Source organism: Cherax quadricarinatus, chromosome 18 (genome assembly GCF_038502225.1).
Source record: "Cherax quadricarinatus isolate ZL_2023a chromosome 18, ASM3850222v1, whole genome shotgun sequence".
In the NCBI taxonomy this organism is placed as follows: domain Eukaryota; kingdom Metazoa; phylum Arthropoda; class Malacostraca; order Decapoda; family Parastacidae; genus Cherax; species Cherax quadricarinatus.
The window spans coordinates 30049643-30066302 of NC_091309.1; the positions used below are offsets into that span (position 1 = coordinate 30049643).

The window sequence follows — 16660 nt, forward strand, 5'->3', positions numbered from 1 at the left end:
AAACAAAATGTTTATATGTTATGTTACGTGTTTCTTATATAATTTTGAAGAAAATATAATAGATGGATTAATGAAAATGCCTATATTAACGTAAAATAATACATCTAATGCGCCCAAGAGTGATTATTATTAGTATTACGTAATGTTTTCCCTCCCCATGGCAACCACACCTCCATAGCACATAAACAGCATGTTTATATGCTATGTAACATGTTTCTTATATAATTTTGAGGAAAATATTATAGATGGATTGATGAAAATGTCTATATTGACGTAAAATTAGACATTTAATGTGCCCAAGAGTGATTATTACATAATAGAGAGATGTGCTCATGGAGAATGTAAACAAATCGGGTGGCCCGTGCTGTATTCGAAAGACCATTTGCCGTACAGAAAATATTGGTCGTAATTTGAGATTGCCGTATTAGTGCAACGCCGTAAGGCGAAACGCCGAAAATTGGGGCCCTACTGTAATCTGTTACAGACACCCAAAAATATTAACAAAGAATACAATTTTTAAAGGTTAATTATAGTTTTTCATACAGAAAACAATGAGAAAAAATATAAAGCACAAATTTTAATGATAAATGAAGATTACATACCTTTATTGAAGACTCTTGTTGCCATATTGAAGAAGGCAAGGAGAGGAGAGGAAGCTGGGGTCATTGCTTGGAAGAGGAATCCCCCTCCATAAGGACTTCAGGTATCAAAGCCCTCTCTGGGGTTACTTCCCTTCTTTGATTTTTACTGGCACTAGGACCAGCTTGAGAGTCACTGCACCCCTGTCGCACAAAAGAACTGTCCAGAGGTCTGTTTCTGGTGTCTCTTAAAGATTTGCCTGAAGTGGGGACAAGGTTTTGTCACTGAATTCTATCACGTTTTTGTTTTCCCTACCAAAGGGATGGCACTAGGAACTTTCTTTGGGCCCATGGTGGCTTATTTTGCAGTCACGCTCAATAAACAACCACAAAAAACAATGGATTATAACGAAATGTTTGGATGAATGCACGGAGTGTTGCTCACTCACCCAGAGAGACAGCCAGACTAACTGATGGACGCAGTAAAGTGGCGGGTGGACGCGTCCAATACGGCTGATTTTTGAGTTGCCGGCTGAAATCCAGGACAGAATTTTGGCCAAAAAAGCAGCCGAAATCCGATTTGGCCAATATCCGGGGTTCCACTGTACAAGTTTTGAAAATTTGAAGTTGATTAGATGAGGTATTCTAGAGTTGTGAGCAAAATAAAATCGAGAAGTAGGAAGAAAAAAAATTTCTGGCAACCTACAACCCCTAAACTGTCTAAATGTTGATCTAGGTTCTTACTGCTACTGCTCCAAACGCAGATCGATATTTTATTTTTCATGCCTTCAAATTAGGCATGATAGGCCTAGACATGAGAGAATGGGTTTGCATGCTCAGTGTGCACAGTATGAAAAAAATCAGGGACCCTGCAGTACCACATGGTAGCACCAGTTAGTCACAGCACCAGCTTGAGTCAACATCATGGCAAACCCCCGGGATTCACTCATGCCCCGTTGTATTAACACTCTCTTATTTGAGGAAAGTGATATAAAGTTTAGTGGATTTGAGATCAATGTGGTCACAAATGATCGAGGAATTAGTGCAAATATTGATGATAACCCAGATGACCCTTAGCCCATCACCTCTCAGGTGGCCAGTGTGGTCACACCAGACACTCAGCCCATCACCTCTCAGGTGGCCAGTGTGGCCACACCAGACCCTCAGCCCAGTACCTCTGGGGTGGCCAGTGTGACCACACCAGACCCTCAGACCAGCACCTCTGGGGTGGCCAGTGTTACTACTCAGAGGCAACTATGCAAGTGGAAATTGTCATTTTCTCAGTTTTGGTGATGATGATAATGAAAGTGATGTAACTGGTGATGAGATTGATTTTATGCCCTTAGAGAATTCTTTGAGTGACAGTGATGCACATTTTACCCCAGTGAAGCGTAGCTTTAAGCAGTGTCGCCTACATTCAGGCAGTGTGCCATAGGCAGTCCCCAAGGGTCTCATGGAAGGTCAAAATCGAAAACCCCGGCCACTGACAGTGATACCAATCATGAAGGAGAATATGCAGGGATGGAGGAGGTGGTGGGTGGCATGGTGCCTGGGCCACATGGCATAGTGGGCAGGCAGACAAAGGACAGCCCGGTGCCTGGGCCACATGGCATAGTGGGCGGGCAGACAAAGGACAGCCCGGCACCCCATCAACCATGTGCTGCCTCCATTCCTATCCCTCCTCCTGCTTCCCCACACCCCATGCCACAGGTCCACCTTGAGCCATCAGACTGTGAATGGAACTGGACAGAAAGTACAACATTCATGCCACATCCTTTCAGTTCTGATGCCAGCAGAAGTGGCATCCTCCCAGAATGTTCCATCATGAATGAGCCTACAGAGTTAGAGTATTTTTCACTATACCCTGACGAGCCCATAACGAACCTGATCATCACCCAGACAAACAACTATTACCACTATATAATGGACAACGCAGAGGTTGCATAATCATTATGGCTACACAGGTGGAAAGATACAACTGTGGCCAAAACGTATTCCTTGGAACTACCATGCTTATGCCTCTTACATATAAACAAAACATAGCACAGTACTGGTCCACAGACTATTTCCTCATTACTCCTGTCTTTTGTGACCTCCTCCCCTGCAACAGATTCATGCTGTTGCTATGAATGTTATGCTTCTCAGACAGGAACAGGGCCAACAGAAATGACCTACTATACAAAATCTGGGAAGTTTTTATGTATATAAAGCAAAAATTCAGTGCCTACTTTTATCCCTTCAAGAACGTTGTTGACGAGTCCTTGATTCTGTTCAAGGGACAACTGTCATTCAAACAATAAACAATACCCATATTCTTGGTGTCTGATTGTCTTCTGCATCAATGGACTAAGTTCACTAGCTTAGAAACAACCAATTATGAAAAATTATTTTCATAATTCAGAAATTTTGAACAATTGGCAATATCATATGTTCCCCTCCTTCCTATTACATCTATTAATGATAGGGTTCATTACAGTACTAAAATTATATCCTAGGCAATACAGGAAAAACATCAAAAAATTCTTACTGAATTTCCTGGTTATAAAATGACAAAGAACATTGCTCCATTTTACATAATGGATATCTACCAATCCGAACTTGGTGCATCCTAATATGTACTTGAAGTTTTATACAAGTAGGAAGAATTTTGAATAAGAAAGGATTAAAGCAAGAGCTGTAGGCAAAACCTCAAGAGAATGTGAAAATATATGAATAAATATGGTAACAAATTATTTTTTTTTTTTTTACCTCAACAGCTATTTCCCTGCCAAGTCAGGGTGCCCCAAAAACATTCATTCATCATCATTCATCCAATGACAGCCTTGACATAGGTGTGCAGGTATCATAATTCAGATGAGCCTCCACCTGCAACATCCCAATTTCATCTTCAGAGTGCAGGCACTACCTTTCTCACCTCCAGGACTCACATCAGGGTAACCAGGTCCCTGAAACCTTTCATAAATATTACCTTCCTCACACTCCAATAGCATATCCACAAAAACCATTTGCCTTCATTCAATTATATCTAATATGCTCACACATGCCTGCTGGATGCTCAACCCTGAAACTCAAAGCCTTCTTTACCCCCCCCCCCCACCTCTTCAATCATTTCTGTGATGACCCTCTACTCCTCCTTCCTTTCACCCTAGATTTATACATCCTCTTTGTCAACCTATCCTTCATTTTTTTTCTACATGCCTAAACCACCTCAGCAACCCCTTCCCAACTCTGAATTATACACTTGGTGACTCCACATCACCTTTTAACTTGCTAATAAGAATGAAGTGGCAGTTATAGATTTAGGCAAAGTTTGCAAGAACCTTAAAAGAAAATTTAAACAAAAATTATAACTTATACAAAAACCATCTACAGTATTACTGTATTTAGATAATGTGTCAATTGCTTATGGAAATGTGGAGTTTCAAGGGAAAACATCTTTACATTATTACAAAGCTTCAAGAAAACTTTGTAAAATCACATTCATGAATATACAGACCATTTCTGTTTTATCAGTCTTCTTAAATCCGTATGCAAGATAGCACACTTTAGTGATAGCACTATCTGCTGATATTGAAAAACAAATATAATAAGGATTAAACTGTATTAAAATATTTTCATATGCTACTTCTTTTGATTTTACATATAGTAAAACACTTTTGTATGTGTATGATAAAGGATCCAAGTTCAGATACTGTTTATGGATATGTAACACCTTCATCAAGAGAAACAGATTAGATAAGATATTGCACCTCGTACCAGCCAAACCTTCCTAGATTATTAGCCATCATTCAGCAAGTGGAAGTGGCTCAATTTTTTCTCACAGGAGGAAATAACTAAATTATAAAGATACTGAATCAATACTAAATAGAAAAATCTGTGCCAATGTGACAATATTACTGAACTAAGTATTCAAGGGTTGGATCTATTAGCATTCACGAGGATAATCAAGTCACTCCTGATTTAGTCTGCAGTGAAATAAATTTTTAACCTTGTAGTTATTTTAAGAAAACATTTGCCAATTTATGAAAATGCTTATATGTGTAGTAAGTAAAATTAGTATTCTATTTAATTATTATACGAGTGACAAAATGTACAGATGAACAGATTTTTGTGCACTGCTTGAGGTAACAAAGCATTATAAAAAGCCCCACCACAATGGAGCACAGTGAGCTTTTGCAAGAGATGCAGCAGATTGAAAAGTTGCCAATAAATGAGAGAGTTAAACTAGCACAGAAGAGAAGGAAGCAGCAGTTAACAGCATATGCAAAATGGGCTAAAACAGATAATATTAACAACAGACAAAGATCAAAGAACATACGAGAAGTAGCATTTGCTCCAGAAGTACAACTTATGGACATTGCTGCAAGGGGATCACATGAAGACATGCGCAATCTTCTGAAATCAGGTGAGGTCTCAGCTATAACTACATTCAAGTGCATGTATGCTTCAGACATCATGCCTCAGTGACTTCATAATAAGCTTCAATATTAATGCTCAGGTTATTCATACTGCCCAGAAAGTGCTAGCTAATTTACAAAAAAAAAAAAAAAAAATCCACAATCTAAATAATGGAGCAAATGACTCCACATGAAGAAAATGTAACTGAAGGAGAGTACAACGTTTTATATTTTAGCCTACCACCAAGGCCTTCTCCAGGAGACTTGCACTCAATTTCATTTATCTGAAATACTGTTGTAGATCACTATCTTTCCTGTTTACTACTTTCATTTTCCTTAAAATATCATAATTAGCACCATTATTATTCCCAAGAAAACATTATCACTCTTTCAAAGTGAATTCAGATACCATAAGGCCCCATTTATATGGCAGGTTTGATTCCAGGCTACTGCCGGAAAGCAGAACGCCATTTTTCCACTTATAAATGCATATAAATGTCAGAAAACAAGTTTACACTAGCTTATATAAAGTTAGTAATAGAACTAGGCATTAAAAAACACAAAAATTAAAATACATATACGGTATACAGTAGGGCCCCACTTATTCGGCAGGTTAGATTCCAGGCTACTGCCGGAAAGCAGACTTCGCCGGAAAGCATAACTCCATTTTTTTCCATTTATAAATGCATATAAATGCCAGATAAGAAGTTTACACTAATATATATTAAGTTAGCAACAGAGCTAGGCATTAAAATGTAAAATACACACACACAGTACACTCATTATTTACCTCAAAATATTTGTAGTCTTAATGTAGGCCAAAAGTTGAGTAGTATTTACTCTAAGTCAGGTGTGGTAGCCCTCCTGGCCACCCCACCCACACATACTATACTACAATGCTTAAAGCTCCCTAGAGTAATAAAATGCATATACAGTAGATGCTGTACTTACCTTAAAATATTTGTAGTCTTAATGGTCTTAATGTAGGCTGAGAGGTGAAAAGTATTTATTTGTAGAAAGTCATGTGGGAGGTATGGCATCCTGCCTGGCCACTCCCACTTACTATGACATTAAGCTCCCTCGAGTGATAAAATGCATATACACTGTATAGTACACTCATTAATTACCTTAAAATATTTGTAGTCTTAATGTAGGGTGAGAGGTGAGTTTTATTTATATGAAGCTAGGTTGGGAAGTATGGGTAGCCAGGAACGGCAATCCTCACCACCCCATCCACACATAATGTATATCCTAATGAATATCCTAAATGTTACTCACAATTATATCACACAAATGTTAAACCTAGGACCCAATCTAACTTTGTTATTTTTTTAAATACACTACCTAACAGAATACTCCATTCTACTGAATGAACAACAATGCATGCAACCATATGACCTGTCTTTGTAATACTCATTTGTACTTTATAGTTATCTGTTTACAATAATGTCTTATCACTGATTTCATCATTGCTTAGTTAATCTTAAGTTAATTTTAAGCCAGCCCGTAATGCTATGCATATAAGTGGCTTTGGCATGCTGCTCTTACCTGTATTTTTTTTTGTACCTCTGTATGTATGCTAAAATTTCTAAATAAATAAATAAATAAAAATAAACCAGATGAGTGAGTCTGGTTTTCGTCACAAGTCCTACAAGTTGCCTGGCTACCACAAGTCCTACAAGTTGCCTGGCTACCACAAGTCCTACAAGTTGCCTGGTTACGACAAGTAGTACAGGTTGCCTGGCTACGACAAGTCCTACAGGTTGCCTGGCTACGACAAGTCCTACAGGTTGCCTGGCTACGACAAGTCCTACAGGTTGCCTGGCTACGACAAGTCCTACAGGTCGCCTGGCTACCTCAAGTCCTACAAGTTGCCTGGCTACCACAAGTCGCCTGGCTACCACAAGTCGCCTGGCTACCACAAGTCACCTGGCTATCACATCTCATATTTATGTTAATTTATTCTACTGTGGGGTGTATTTAGATGGATTAAGCAAAATGTCTATACAGTGAACCCCTGGTTAACGATATTTTTTCATTCCAGAAGTATGTTCAGGTGCCAGTACCGACCGAATTCGTTCCCATAAGGAATATTGTGAAGTAGGTTAGTCCATTTCAGACCCCCAAACATACAAGTACAAATGCACTTACATAAATACACTTACATAATTCATCGCATTGGGAGGTGATTGTTAAGCGGGAGTCCACGTATAATTATCAGTTATAATAATAATGTAGGTATGTAGTCCACCTGGGGTACATACCTACATGATATTTAATGTGACCCAGACCATATTATTACCATCGACATACCATGCTCACTGAGTTTAATCATTTCTAACAACTATCCTTAGATGTCGTCATAAACAAAGGGAGAAGTAATGAATAATTCCAGCCGATGATTGTAAACAAAAGCATTATGTATTAAGGGGAGTGAGGTAATGTTTTCCCTCCGCCCGGCTACACACCTCCTAGTATATAAACAAAATGTTTATATGTTATGTAACGTGTTTCTTATATAATTTTGAAGAAAATATCATAGATGGATTAATGAAAATGTCTATATTAACGTAAAATAAGACATTTAATGTGCCCAAGAGTGATTATTATTACACAATAGAGAGATGTGCTCATAGAGAATGTAAACAAACTGGGTGGCCCACCCCGTATTTTAAAGACCACTTGCCGTATAGAAAGTTTTGGTCATAATTTGAGATCGCCGTATTAGCGGAATGCCGAAAAGCAGGGCCCTACTGTATTCATTACTTACCTTAAAATATTTGTAGTCTTAATGTAGGGCAAGAGGTGAGTTGTATTTATTTATAGGAAGTCAGGTGTAGGTAGCCGGTAGACGTAGGTAGCCGGTAGGTAGCCTGGGCTACATAGCTATACAATATTTAATGTGGCCCTGAGCCATATTATTATGATCGACATACCATGTTCACTGAGTTTAATTGTTTCTACCAACTACCTTCAGATGCCATCATAAACGAAGGGAGAAATACTGAATAATTCATGCAGAAAATTGTAAACAAAAGTTTTACCTGTTAAGGTGGAATGACTGGGCTAAACACAGATTCACACACATTTTCTCTGGTCCTGGACCAGAGAAAACGTAATGTTTTCCCTCCGCCTGGCTACCACGCCTCATAAACATAATAAACATACCATGTTTATTTGCTATGCAATGTGTTTCTTATATAATTTTGAAGAAAATATCATAGATCTACGAAAATGTCTATATTAATGTAAAACAAGACATTTAACCCTTTCAGGGTCCAGAGGCCAAATTTCAAAGGGTGCACCAGTGTCCAAGAATTTTCAAAAAATAATTTTATTTTTTCTTATGAAATGGCAGAAGTAATAAAACAAAAAGTACGAAATTTGATGGAAAATCGACGAAATTATGCTCACGCGAATTTTGATGTGTCAGTGATATTTACGCATCGGCGATTTTGCCGACTTTGACTCCCATTTTAGGTCAATTACCTTTTTCCATTCGATCAAATTCTTTGCTATTTCACTAGTATTACTTCTATTCTATCGATTAAGCACAAGAATTCACCAAGTCAACTGCTTCAACTACAAAATAAAATGATCAGAAATTGGTAATTTGGCCAATTTAATGCAAAGTTCAAAATACTCCAATTTCAAAATAGGGTCCAGAATAAACAATGCATGCATTCCTGGCACTAAACTAACATTTCCTCTGTTCATTAGTTACGTTTTCTGGCTTTACTAATGAATTCCATTTTGATTTTTTATTCACATAATGAATTTTTATTCAAACCAAAAAATAAAAGATTTACTGTTATGTAATATTATAATAATTGTATAAATAATATCAGCACATTTGTGAACGTATATTAGACCCACTAGCAGGCGTGTATTAGACGTGTGAGGTCATTTGTTTACTCTTGAACATGGGCAAAAATTTAACATTTCCGCTACTTTGAGCTCAGTATCAAGCCATTTCCAGTACTAAAACCAATCAAAATCATCTCTATTTCTGTAATATGTCTTCCATTCTATCAAATGAGACTAAGAAATCGCAAATACACCTATAAAAAATATACGAAAAAACACTGCAAAGTCGCTGTTTTAATCGAAAATTACGGTCTCAGTTTTTTTCTCTCATTATGCACTATGTACTGCAGGATTTGTTTTATGTGGTGCACACATACCACATAGATATATTCTCTCATATCAATTCCAAAATTTACTGCTCACATCTTATCAGTGAGAGCTGAGCTCATGAAGTAGATCTATGGTTTGGACACTCAACGTAAAGCCGTAGATCTATGGCATGGACCCTCTAGGGGTTAATGTGTCCAATAGTTATTATTATTATGTATTAGTATTATTACTATGGCATTAAGACTAGAGGGACACTCTTAGTGATTTTAATGTGTACCTGCATGCCAGCACAGTGTTTAAGTATATTTAAGTACAGGTACAAATAAGTATAATTATCAGAGAACATATAAAATATGCAATAACTTTAAAACACTTGAAATTTTGGAAAGTTTGCAGACATAACAGATGTGCTCATGGTGAATATAAACAAACCGGGTGGGGAAAGCCATATTAGAAAGATGGTTGCCATAAAGTGGAGCCCTACTGTGGTTCATATTGAGAATTCCATTATTTTTTTCCTGATGAAAACTAGGTTTACACTGATTAGGTGTGCTTTCTCTCACTGGGGTCTTCTTCAATATACCAACACAAAAGCTTTCTTCAGTTTACCAACACAAAAAGCCATCATTACAATGAGAACATTTCAATGACTTGTATATGAATTTGTACAAGCTTGCTCTAAGCTGTGGTGTAAAAAGACAAGTGAGCAAATACTAACAAACAAAAAACCAGCAACTTGATTTCTGTAAAGTGAAGTATAGTATACAAATGACACTGGTGTAACTGACATGTATAAACTACTTTAACTCTTTGACTGTTTCGGCCGTATATATACATCTTACGAGCCAGTGTTTTGGACATACACGTACTCAATAATTCTAGCAGCTTCAAATCAAGCAGGAGAAAGCTGGTAGGCTCACATGTGAGAGATTGGGTCTGTGTGGTCAGTGTGCACCACATATAAAAAATCCTGCAGCATGCAGTGTATACCGAGAAAAAAAAACTCCGACCATGTTTTTGGGTTAAAACGCCAATTTTGAGGTGCATTTTCCTATAGTATTTATGGTTGTATTCTCGTTTTCTTGGTCTCATTTGACAGAATGGAAAACATATTACAGAAATGGAGATAATTTTGATTAGTTTCACAATGAAAACAACCTTGAAATTGAGCTCAAAGTAGCGGAAATGTTTGATTTTTACCAATGTTCAAGAGTAAGCAAATCACACCACACGTCCAATACACGTTAACTAGGGAGTCTAATATTCTTTCACTAGTGCACTGATATTATTTACACCATTTTTACAATAATGCAGTAGTCTACACAACAGTAAATATTTATTTTTTGTGTGTGAATAAAAAATCAAAATTGAAAACAAGAGTAACATAAGAGGGGCCTGGAGAAGTGACTGATGAACAGAGGATATGTTATTTTAGTGCCAAGAATGTATGCATTGTTCATTCTGGACCCTATTTTGAAATTGGCATCTTTTTTAATTTGTGTGAAATTGGCCAAATTGCCAATTTCTGACCACTTTATTGGGTAATTGAAATTAGTAAATGGGCAGTTTCTTGTACTCAACTGATAGAAAAAATGGAGTTCCAGAGAAACAGCTATGAGCTTGGTTGACTGGAACAATGGAATTGGCCGAAAATAGGGTTCAAAGTCAGCGAAATCGCCGATGCATATATATCACCAAGATTGCTAACTTCGCAGGAGGGTAATTCCGTAAGTTTTCGATCAAATTCCATACTTTTGGTGTCATTAGCATCAGGAAAACATTCTCTATCATTTCATAAGAAAAAATTATTTTTTTTTTTTTAAATTTTGTGACAGAATGACAGTTTCAGAAATGGGCACTAGGGGGCCAAAGACTGCAAACCCCACACAAGGAAAAGTATCTTGGGGAAAGCATAATACCTACCACATCTAAGGTGCACATCAATCAAAAGACTGCTGCAGCACATGGCATCTGGCAAACCTAAGAATAGCATTTCGACACCTGAGTAAAAAATCATTCAAGACTCTGTACACCGTATATGTCAGGCCCACACTGGAGTATGCAGCACCAATATGGAACTCACATCTGAACAAGGATGTCAAGAAATAAGAGGAAGTGAAAAGGTTTGCAACAAGACTGGTCCTGGAGTTATGGGGTATGTCCTACGAGGAGAGGGTAAGGGAAATCGACCTGAAGATAATGGAGGACATAAGGGATGGGTGGGACATGATAATGACATGAAATACTGAGAGGAATTGACAAGGTGGATAGGGAAGGGGTGTTTCAGAAATGGGGCATAGCAACAAAGGATCACAACTGAAAGATGAAAACTCAGATGAGTCACAGGGATGTTGGGAAACATTTCATCAGTCATAGAATTGTCAGGAAGTGAAATAATCTGGAGAGTGATGTGGTGGAGGGAGGATCCATACATAGCTTTAAGAAGAGATATGATAAAGCTCATGGAGCAGGTAGTGTGTGGATCTAGTAGTAACCAACAAAGAGGCCTGGCCAAGAGCTGTGACTTGACCCCTTCAACTACAAATAGGTGAGTACAAATAGGCGAGTACATCCGTACGTATATAAGAGCACGCGCGCACACACAAGGCCAGGAGTTATGAATCGACCCCTGCAACCACAATTAGGTGAGTACACAAACACACATACAGAGTAGAAGTTTTAAGGCAAACGTATATATTAATGAAGATTCACTTAAAACAAAACAGAAAATTTTCCAGGAAGGCAATCCAATGATCGAGGCTTACCTGTATTGAACTGTAATCAATCTCTTCCTTTCGCATTTGTCAACCAGCACAAAAGGTACATGTAATGATTATCTATTTTCATATTTTTTAGCCACAGGGCCATAATACTTTTAAATACAGTCGTAATATTGATCTCAATGGTTCTAATTAGGGTCATTATCCATCTTCCCTTGTTACTTGCTTACAACACCAACACCACCACCACCACCACCAAAAAAGAGTATAAAGCGTAAATTAAGAAAATATTAATTTTATTATTTTACATTTTTTTTTAGGAATCGATCCGAACATGAGGAACCACGATGGACTGACAGCACTGCATCAGGCTTGTATAGATGGCTCACTGGAACTGGTAACACTTTTATTAAAACATGGAGCTGATGTAAATATTACAGATCAAGATCTTTGGACACCTCTACATGCAGCTGCCACCTGTGGACACTTTAAAATTGTGACAACTTTAATCAAAGCAGGAGCCAATTTGACAGCTATTAATTGTGATGGGGAGATGCCTCATGATATTACTGATGATGAAGTGACTTTCCAGTATATGGAAAATGAAATGATGAAAAGAGGCATTACACAAGATATCATTGAGAGGATTCGTGAAGAACCTCATGATGTCATGCTTAGAGACATTAAAAATACTGTATTGACTGGAGGAGACCTTAATCAACCATTGGAAAGAAAGAGCACTTTTCTTCATGCAGCTATTGCAAATGGATTTAATGATATAGTAAAATTGCTAATAGACAATGGAGCCTCTTTAACAGCACGTGATGAAGATGGATGGGAACCCATACATGCAGCATCTTACTGGTGCAATGAAGCAGCAATTGACTTGCTCACACATGACAAACGAGTAAATTTACAAACATGTACTGGATATGGGGAAACTCCTTATGACCTCTGTGATGATCCTGAAATAAAATCAGTGATTCTCCACAAAATAAGTATAATGTCAGACATGTGTGAACTCTATGGTGAAGCAAGTCCTGAGAATTTAACTCCAATTTTTGAAGAAGTGGAGAGAACTACTATAGATGACAGCAATGAAAAACACTTTCAAGACATCAATATAAACTCACTTGAATCTTTCTACAGTGAACCACAAAAGAAACTAGACTTATTTATTGTTACAGATGAAAGTTTGGATGGTTCACGAAACCCAAGCATAGATGACACACCTTCATCTCCTATTGTTAATATAGAAGCAATAGAACTCTCTTCAGATCGTAGGAATTCAATAAAAGAGGCTAAACACAAGGCTGAATTAATAAGAAGCATTGACAGGCTTAGTACCAAGGAAAAGAAAAATATAAAAAGTGATACTAAGAGTAAACAAACTGATGACCCAAGATCAGTCTGCAACAAGGAAAATATTACTCCTAATATAAATCCACTTTTCATTACCAGTACTACAGTTGAGGACAACAAAATAAATAACCATAACTCAGTATTTAATGCAAATATTAATAGTAGCAGTAATAATAATAATAATAATAATAATAATAATAATAATGATAAGGATAATGATAATAGTAATACCAATAATAACAGCACTAATAAAAATAATGATGCTAACCATAAAGGAATTCACCCTTCAAGCAGTGCATTCACACCACAGACAACTACTAATGAAATTGAAGAGGAAGTAAAAGCAGAACAAATCAGCTTTAAACCAAGGAAGAAAATGCCTACTCGCCCATTACCTAAAGGGTCACTATTAGATCTTAAGAGACAGCGTCGAGAAGCTCGAGAGCAACAAATTCAAACTCTGCAAGAGAACACCATGGCTTTGGAAGCACAATCTGCTTTGTATGCTGCTTTGCCCTTTATATACCAACCCCCTCCCAGTCCTACAGTGTTTCGGTACAAATATAAAATGATTCTTTTTGATAATAATATTGAAAAAGCATTTATCAAAAAGAAAAAATGTTCTATTATGTGAAATAATATACGATGGAGTAATTTACTGAGAAAATCATAGTTTATTGTATTGATGTGTGTGTATAATGGTAAACAGTCCAGTGTTTACTTCCTTCATCACACGATGTAACTTAATGAGTTAACAGAAAGTTCAGAAAAAACCTAACATGCTTGTGAAAAACTGTAAGTGCTCAAAATAATGGACTGGATGCAAAACACTCCACACGTACTGTACATGTATATACCAGATATAGGTAATATTGCATGATTACCTTACAACAGTATATTCACCTGACTGGTATTCATTATCACAAGTATTTTTCCAAGTACAGTGGACCCCCGGTTTACAATATTATTTCATTCCAGAAGTATGTTCAGGTGCCAGTACTGAACGAATTTGTTCCCATAAGGAATGTTGTGAAGTAGATTAGTCCATTTCAGACCCCCAAACATACACGTACAAACGCACTTACATAAATACACTTACATAATTGGTCGCATTGGGAGCTGATCATAAAGCGGGGGTCCACTGTACTGTATGTTCTTTTTTTTTTTTTTTTTTTACACACTGGCTATTTATTATAATTATTATATATTTTAACCACTTAATATTTGTTGCATAATTTTGTGTTCATCATTTCATCTTTCCTACATTTATTGTGACTATTAATTTCTGCATTAATATTATTTGTCTATAATTTGTAAATCTTATAGCCAATTACCATAAAAATTATTATTATAACGTGCAATTTAAATAACTTATACGTGAATCTTAACTCTTTCAGGGTCAGCAGGCCCTCTCCTAAACTTGTTCTCAGGGTCAGAAATTTTTCAAAAAAAAATCTTATGAAATGATAGAGAATCTTTTCCCGATTATAATGACACCAAAAGTAAGAAATTTCATGGAAAACTTATGGAATTATGCTCTCACGAAGATAGCGGTCTTGAAGATGTTTATGCATTGGCGATTTCGCCCACTTTGACCCCTACTTTCAGCCAATTCCAATTTACCAGTCGACAAAAATCATAACTATTTTGCTAGAACTCGATTTTTTCTATCGAATGAATACAAAAAACCACCCATTTACCGATTTCAACTATCCAATAAAGTGGTCAGAAATTGGCAATTTTGCCAATTTCACACAAATTTCAACAGATGCCAATTTCCAAACAGGGTCTAGAATAAACAAGACAGACATTCCTGGCACTAAAATAACACTTCCTCTGTTCATTAGTCACATCCCCAGGCCTCTGTTACATTTCTTTTGCTTTCCACTTTGAATTTTTCTCACAAATAATAGAAGATTTATTATTATGCAGTCTACTGCATTAGTGTAGAAATGGTATAAATAATATCAGCGCACTTGTCAAGGAATATTAGACTCATCAGTTGACGTGTATTGGACGCATGGCATGGTTCGTTTACTTTTGAACTTTGGCAAAAATCGAACATTTTTGCTACTTTGAGCTCAATTTCAAGGTCCTTTCCATTGTGAAACCAATCAAAATCATCTCAATTTCTGTAATATGTCTTCCATTCTATAAAATGTGACCAGGAAAACTAGAATACAACCATAAATAGCATACGAAAATACATTGCAAAGTCGATGTTTTAAACCAAAAACACGGTCGGAGTTTTTTTTTTTCTCATTATGCACTGTGTGCTGCAGGATTTTTTTTATACTGCGCACACTGACCACATAGACCCATTCTTTCATATGTAGGCCTACCAGCTTTCTCTTGCTAGATTTGAAGGCGCTAGAATTTATGCGTACTAGTACGACACCAACCCTGGTGTGCAAGCCGTACTAGTACGGCACCAACCCTGAAAGGGTTAATTTCTACAATATCATAATCACAATAGAGTACTATACTGTATAGCACATATTTTTAACTTATGAAAAGCAGACAGCAATCAAGCAACAGATTCTTAAACAAAAAGATGTGTATACAATACAGTAATACCCCAGTTTTCGTCCTTAATCTGTTCCAAAAGGTCGGCCGAAATCCGAAGTGGACGAAAACCGAAGTATTATTTCCCATAAGAAATAATGTAAATCCAATTAATCTGTTCCAGACACCCAAAAATATTATTAAAAAAAAACTGGATGTGAGTGGCCAGTATGTGGGAGAGTTGGTGGACAACGACAGGGAAGTGCTAACCACTTAAGAGCTGCAAGACCTTCAACTGGAACAGCAACAGACCACAGCTGAGGAAATTGCTCCAGAGGAGGAGGAAGAGAGAGGGGAGAATGTGCCTTCTTCAGTGATTAAGATGGGTGCCAAGTGGAATGAATTGCAGAGTTTTGTGGAGAAATATCGCCCTAACAAAGTTGTTGCAAGCCGTGTCTGCAACATGTTCAATGACAATACCTTGTCCCACTTTAGGCAAATCTAAAAGAGATGACTGAAACAGACCTCTTTGAACAGATTTTTTTTGTGTGACAGGGGTCCAGTGACTCTCAAGCTGGTCCTAGTGCCAGTAAAAGACAAAGAAAGGGATGTAACCCCAGACAGGGCCTTGATATCTGAAGTCCTTATGGAGGGGAGTTCCCCTTCCAAACAATAACCTTTCCTCCTTCCTCTCCCCTCCTCGCCATCTTCCATTCACCAACAAATCTTCAAAAAAGGCAAAAGTGATGTTAAATGTTCATTTATCCATTTCATTAGCCATTTATATTTATTTCTCACTGTTTTCTGTATGTAAAACTATAGTTATTTTCTATAAAATGTATTTTTTGTTAATATTTTTTGATATCTGGAATGGATTAATTGGATTTACATTATTTCTTACGGAAATATTGCTTCAGTTTTCGTACAATTCGGTTTTCGTCAGACTTTCTGGAATGAATTA

At 37.1% G+C, this 16660-nt stretch overlaps 2 protein-coding genes across 2 annotated transcripts in view; one reads left to right on the top strand and one right to left on the bottom strand.

Annotated features, from left to right (window-relative positions):
• The window catches only part of LOC128689465 (cation-dependent mannose-6-phosphate receptor), a 92158-nt gene that overhangs the window by 67800 nt on the left and 7698 nt on the right, over positions 1–16660 (bottom strand). The gene's annotated exons all lie outside the window — the stretch shown is intronic.
• LOC128689464 (protein phosphatase 1 regulatory subunit 12A) lies at positions 4375–14548 on the top strand. The gene is made up of 2 exons (XM_053777797.2): positions 4375–4983; positions 12153–14548. The coding sequence occupies exons 1-2, from the start codon at positions 4734–4736 to the stop codon at positions 13826–13828; spliced, it is 1926 nt and encodes a 641-aa protein (XP_053633772.1). The 5' UTR covers positions 4375–4733; the 3' UTR covers positions 13829–14548.

Excerpts from the sequence above, each read along its gene's own strand:
- LOC128689464 (XM_053777797.2), top strand. The coding sequence starts at position 4,734 with ATGGAGCACAGTGAGCTTTTGCAAGAGATGCAGCAGATTGAAAAGTTG. Across the intron at positions 4,984-12,152 it reads GCGCAATCTTCTGAAATCAG|GAATCGATCCGAACATGAGG; the intron begins GTGAGGTCTCAG and ends ATTTTTTTTTAG.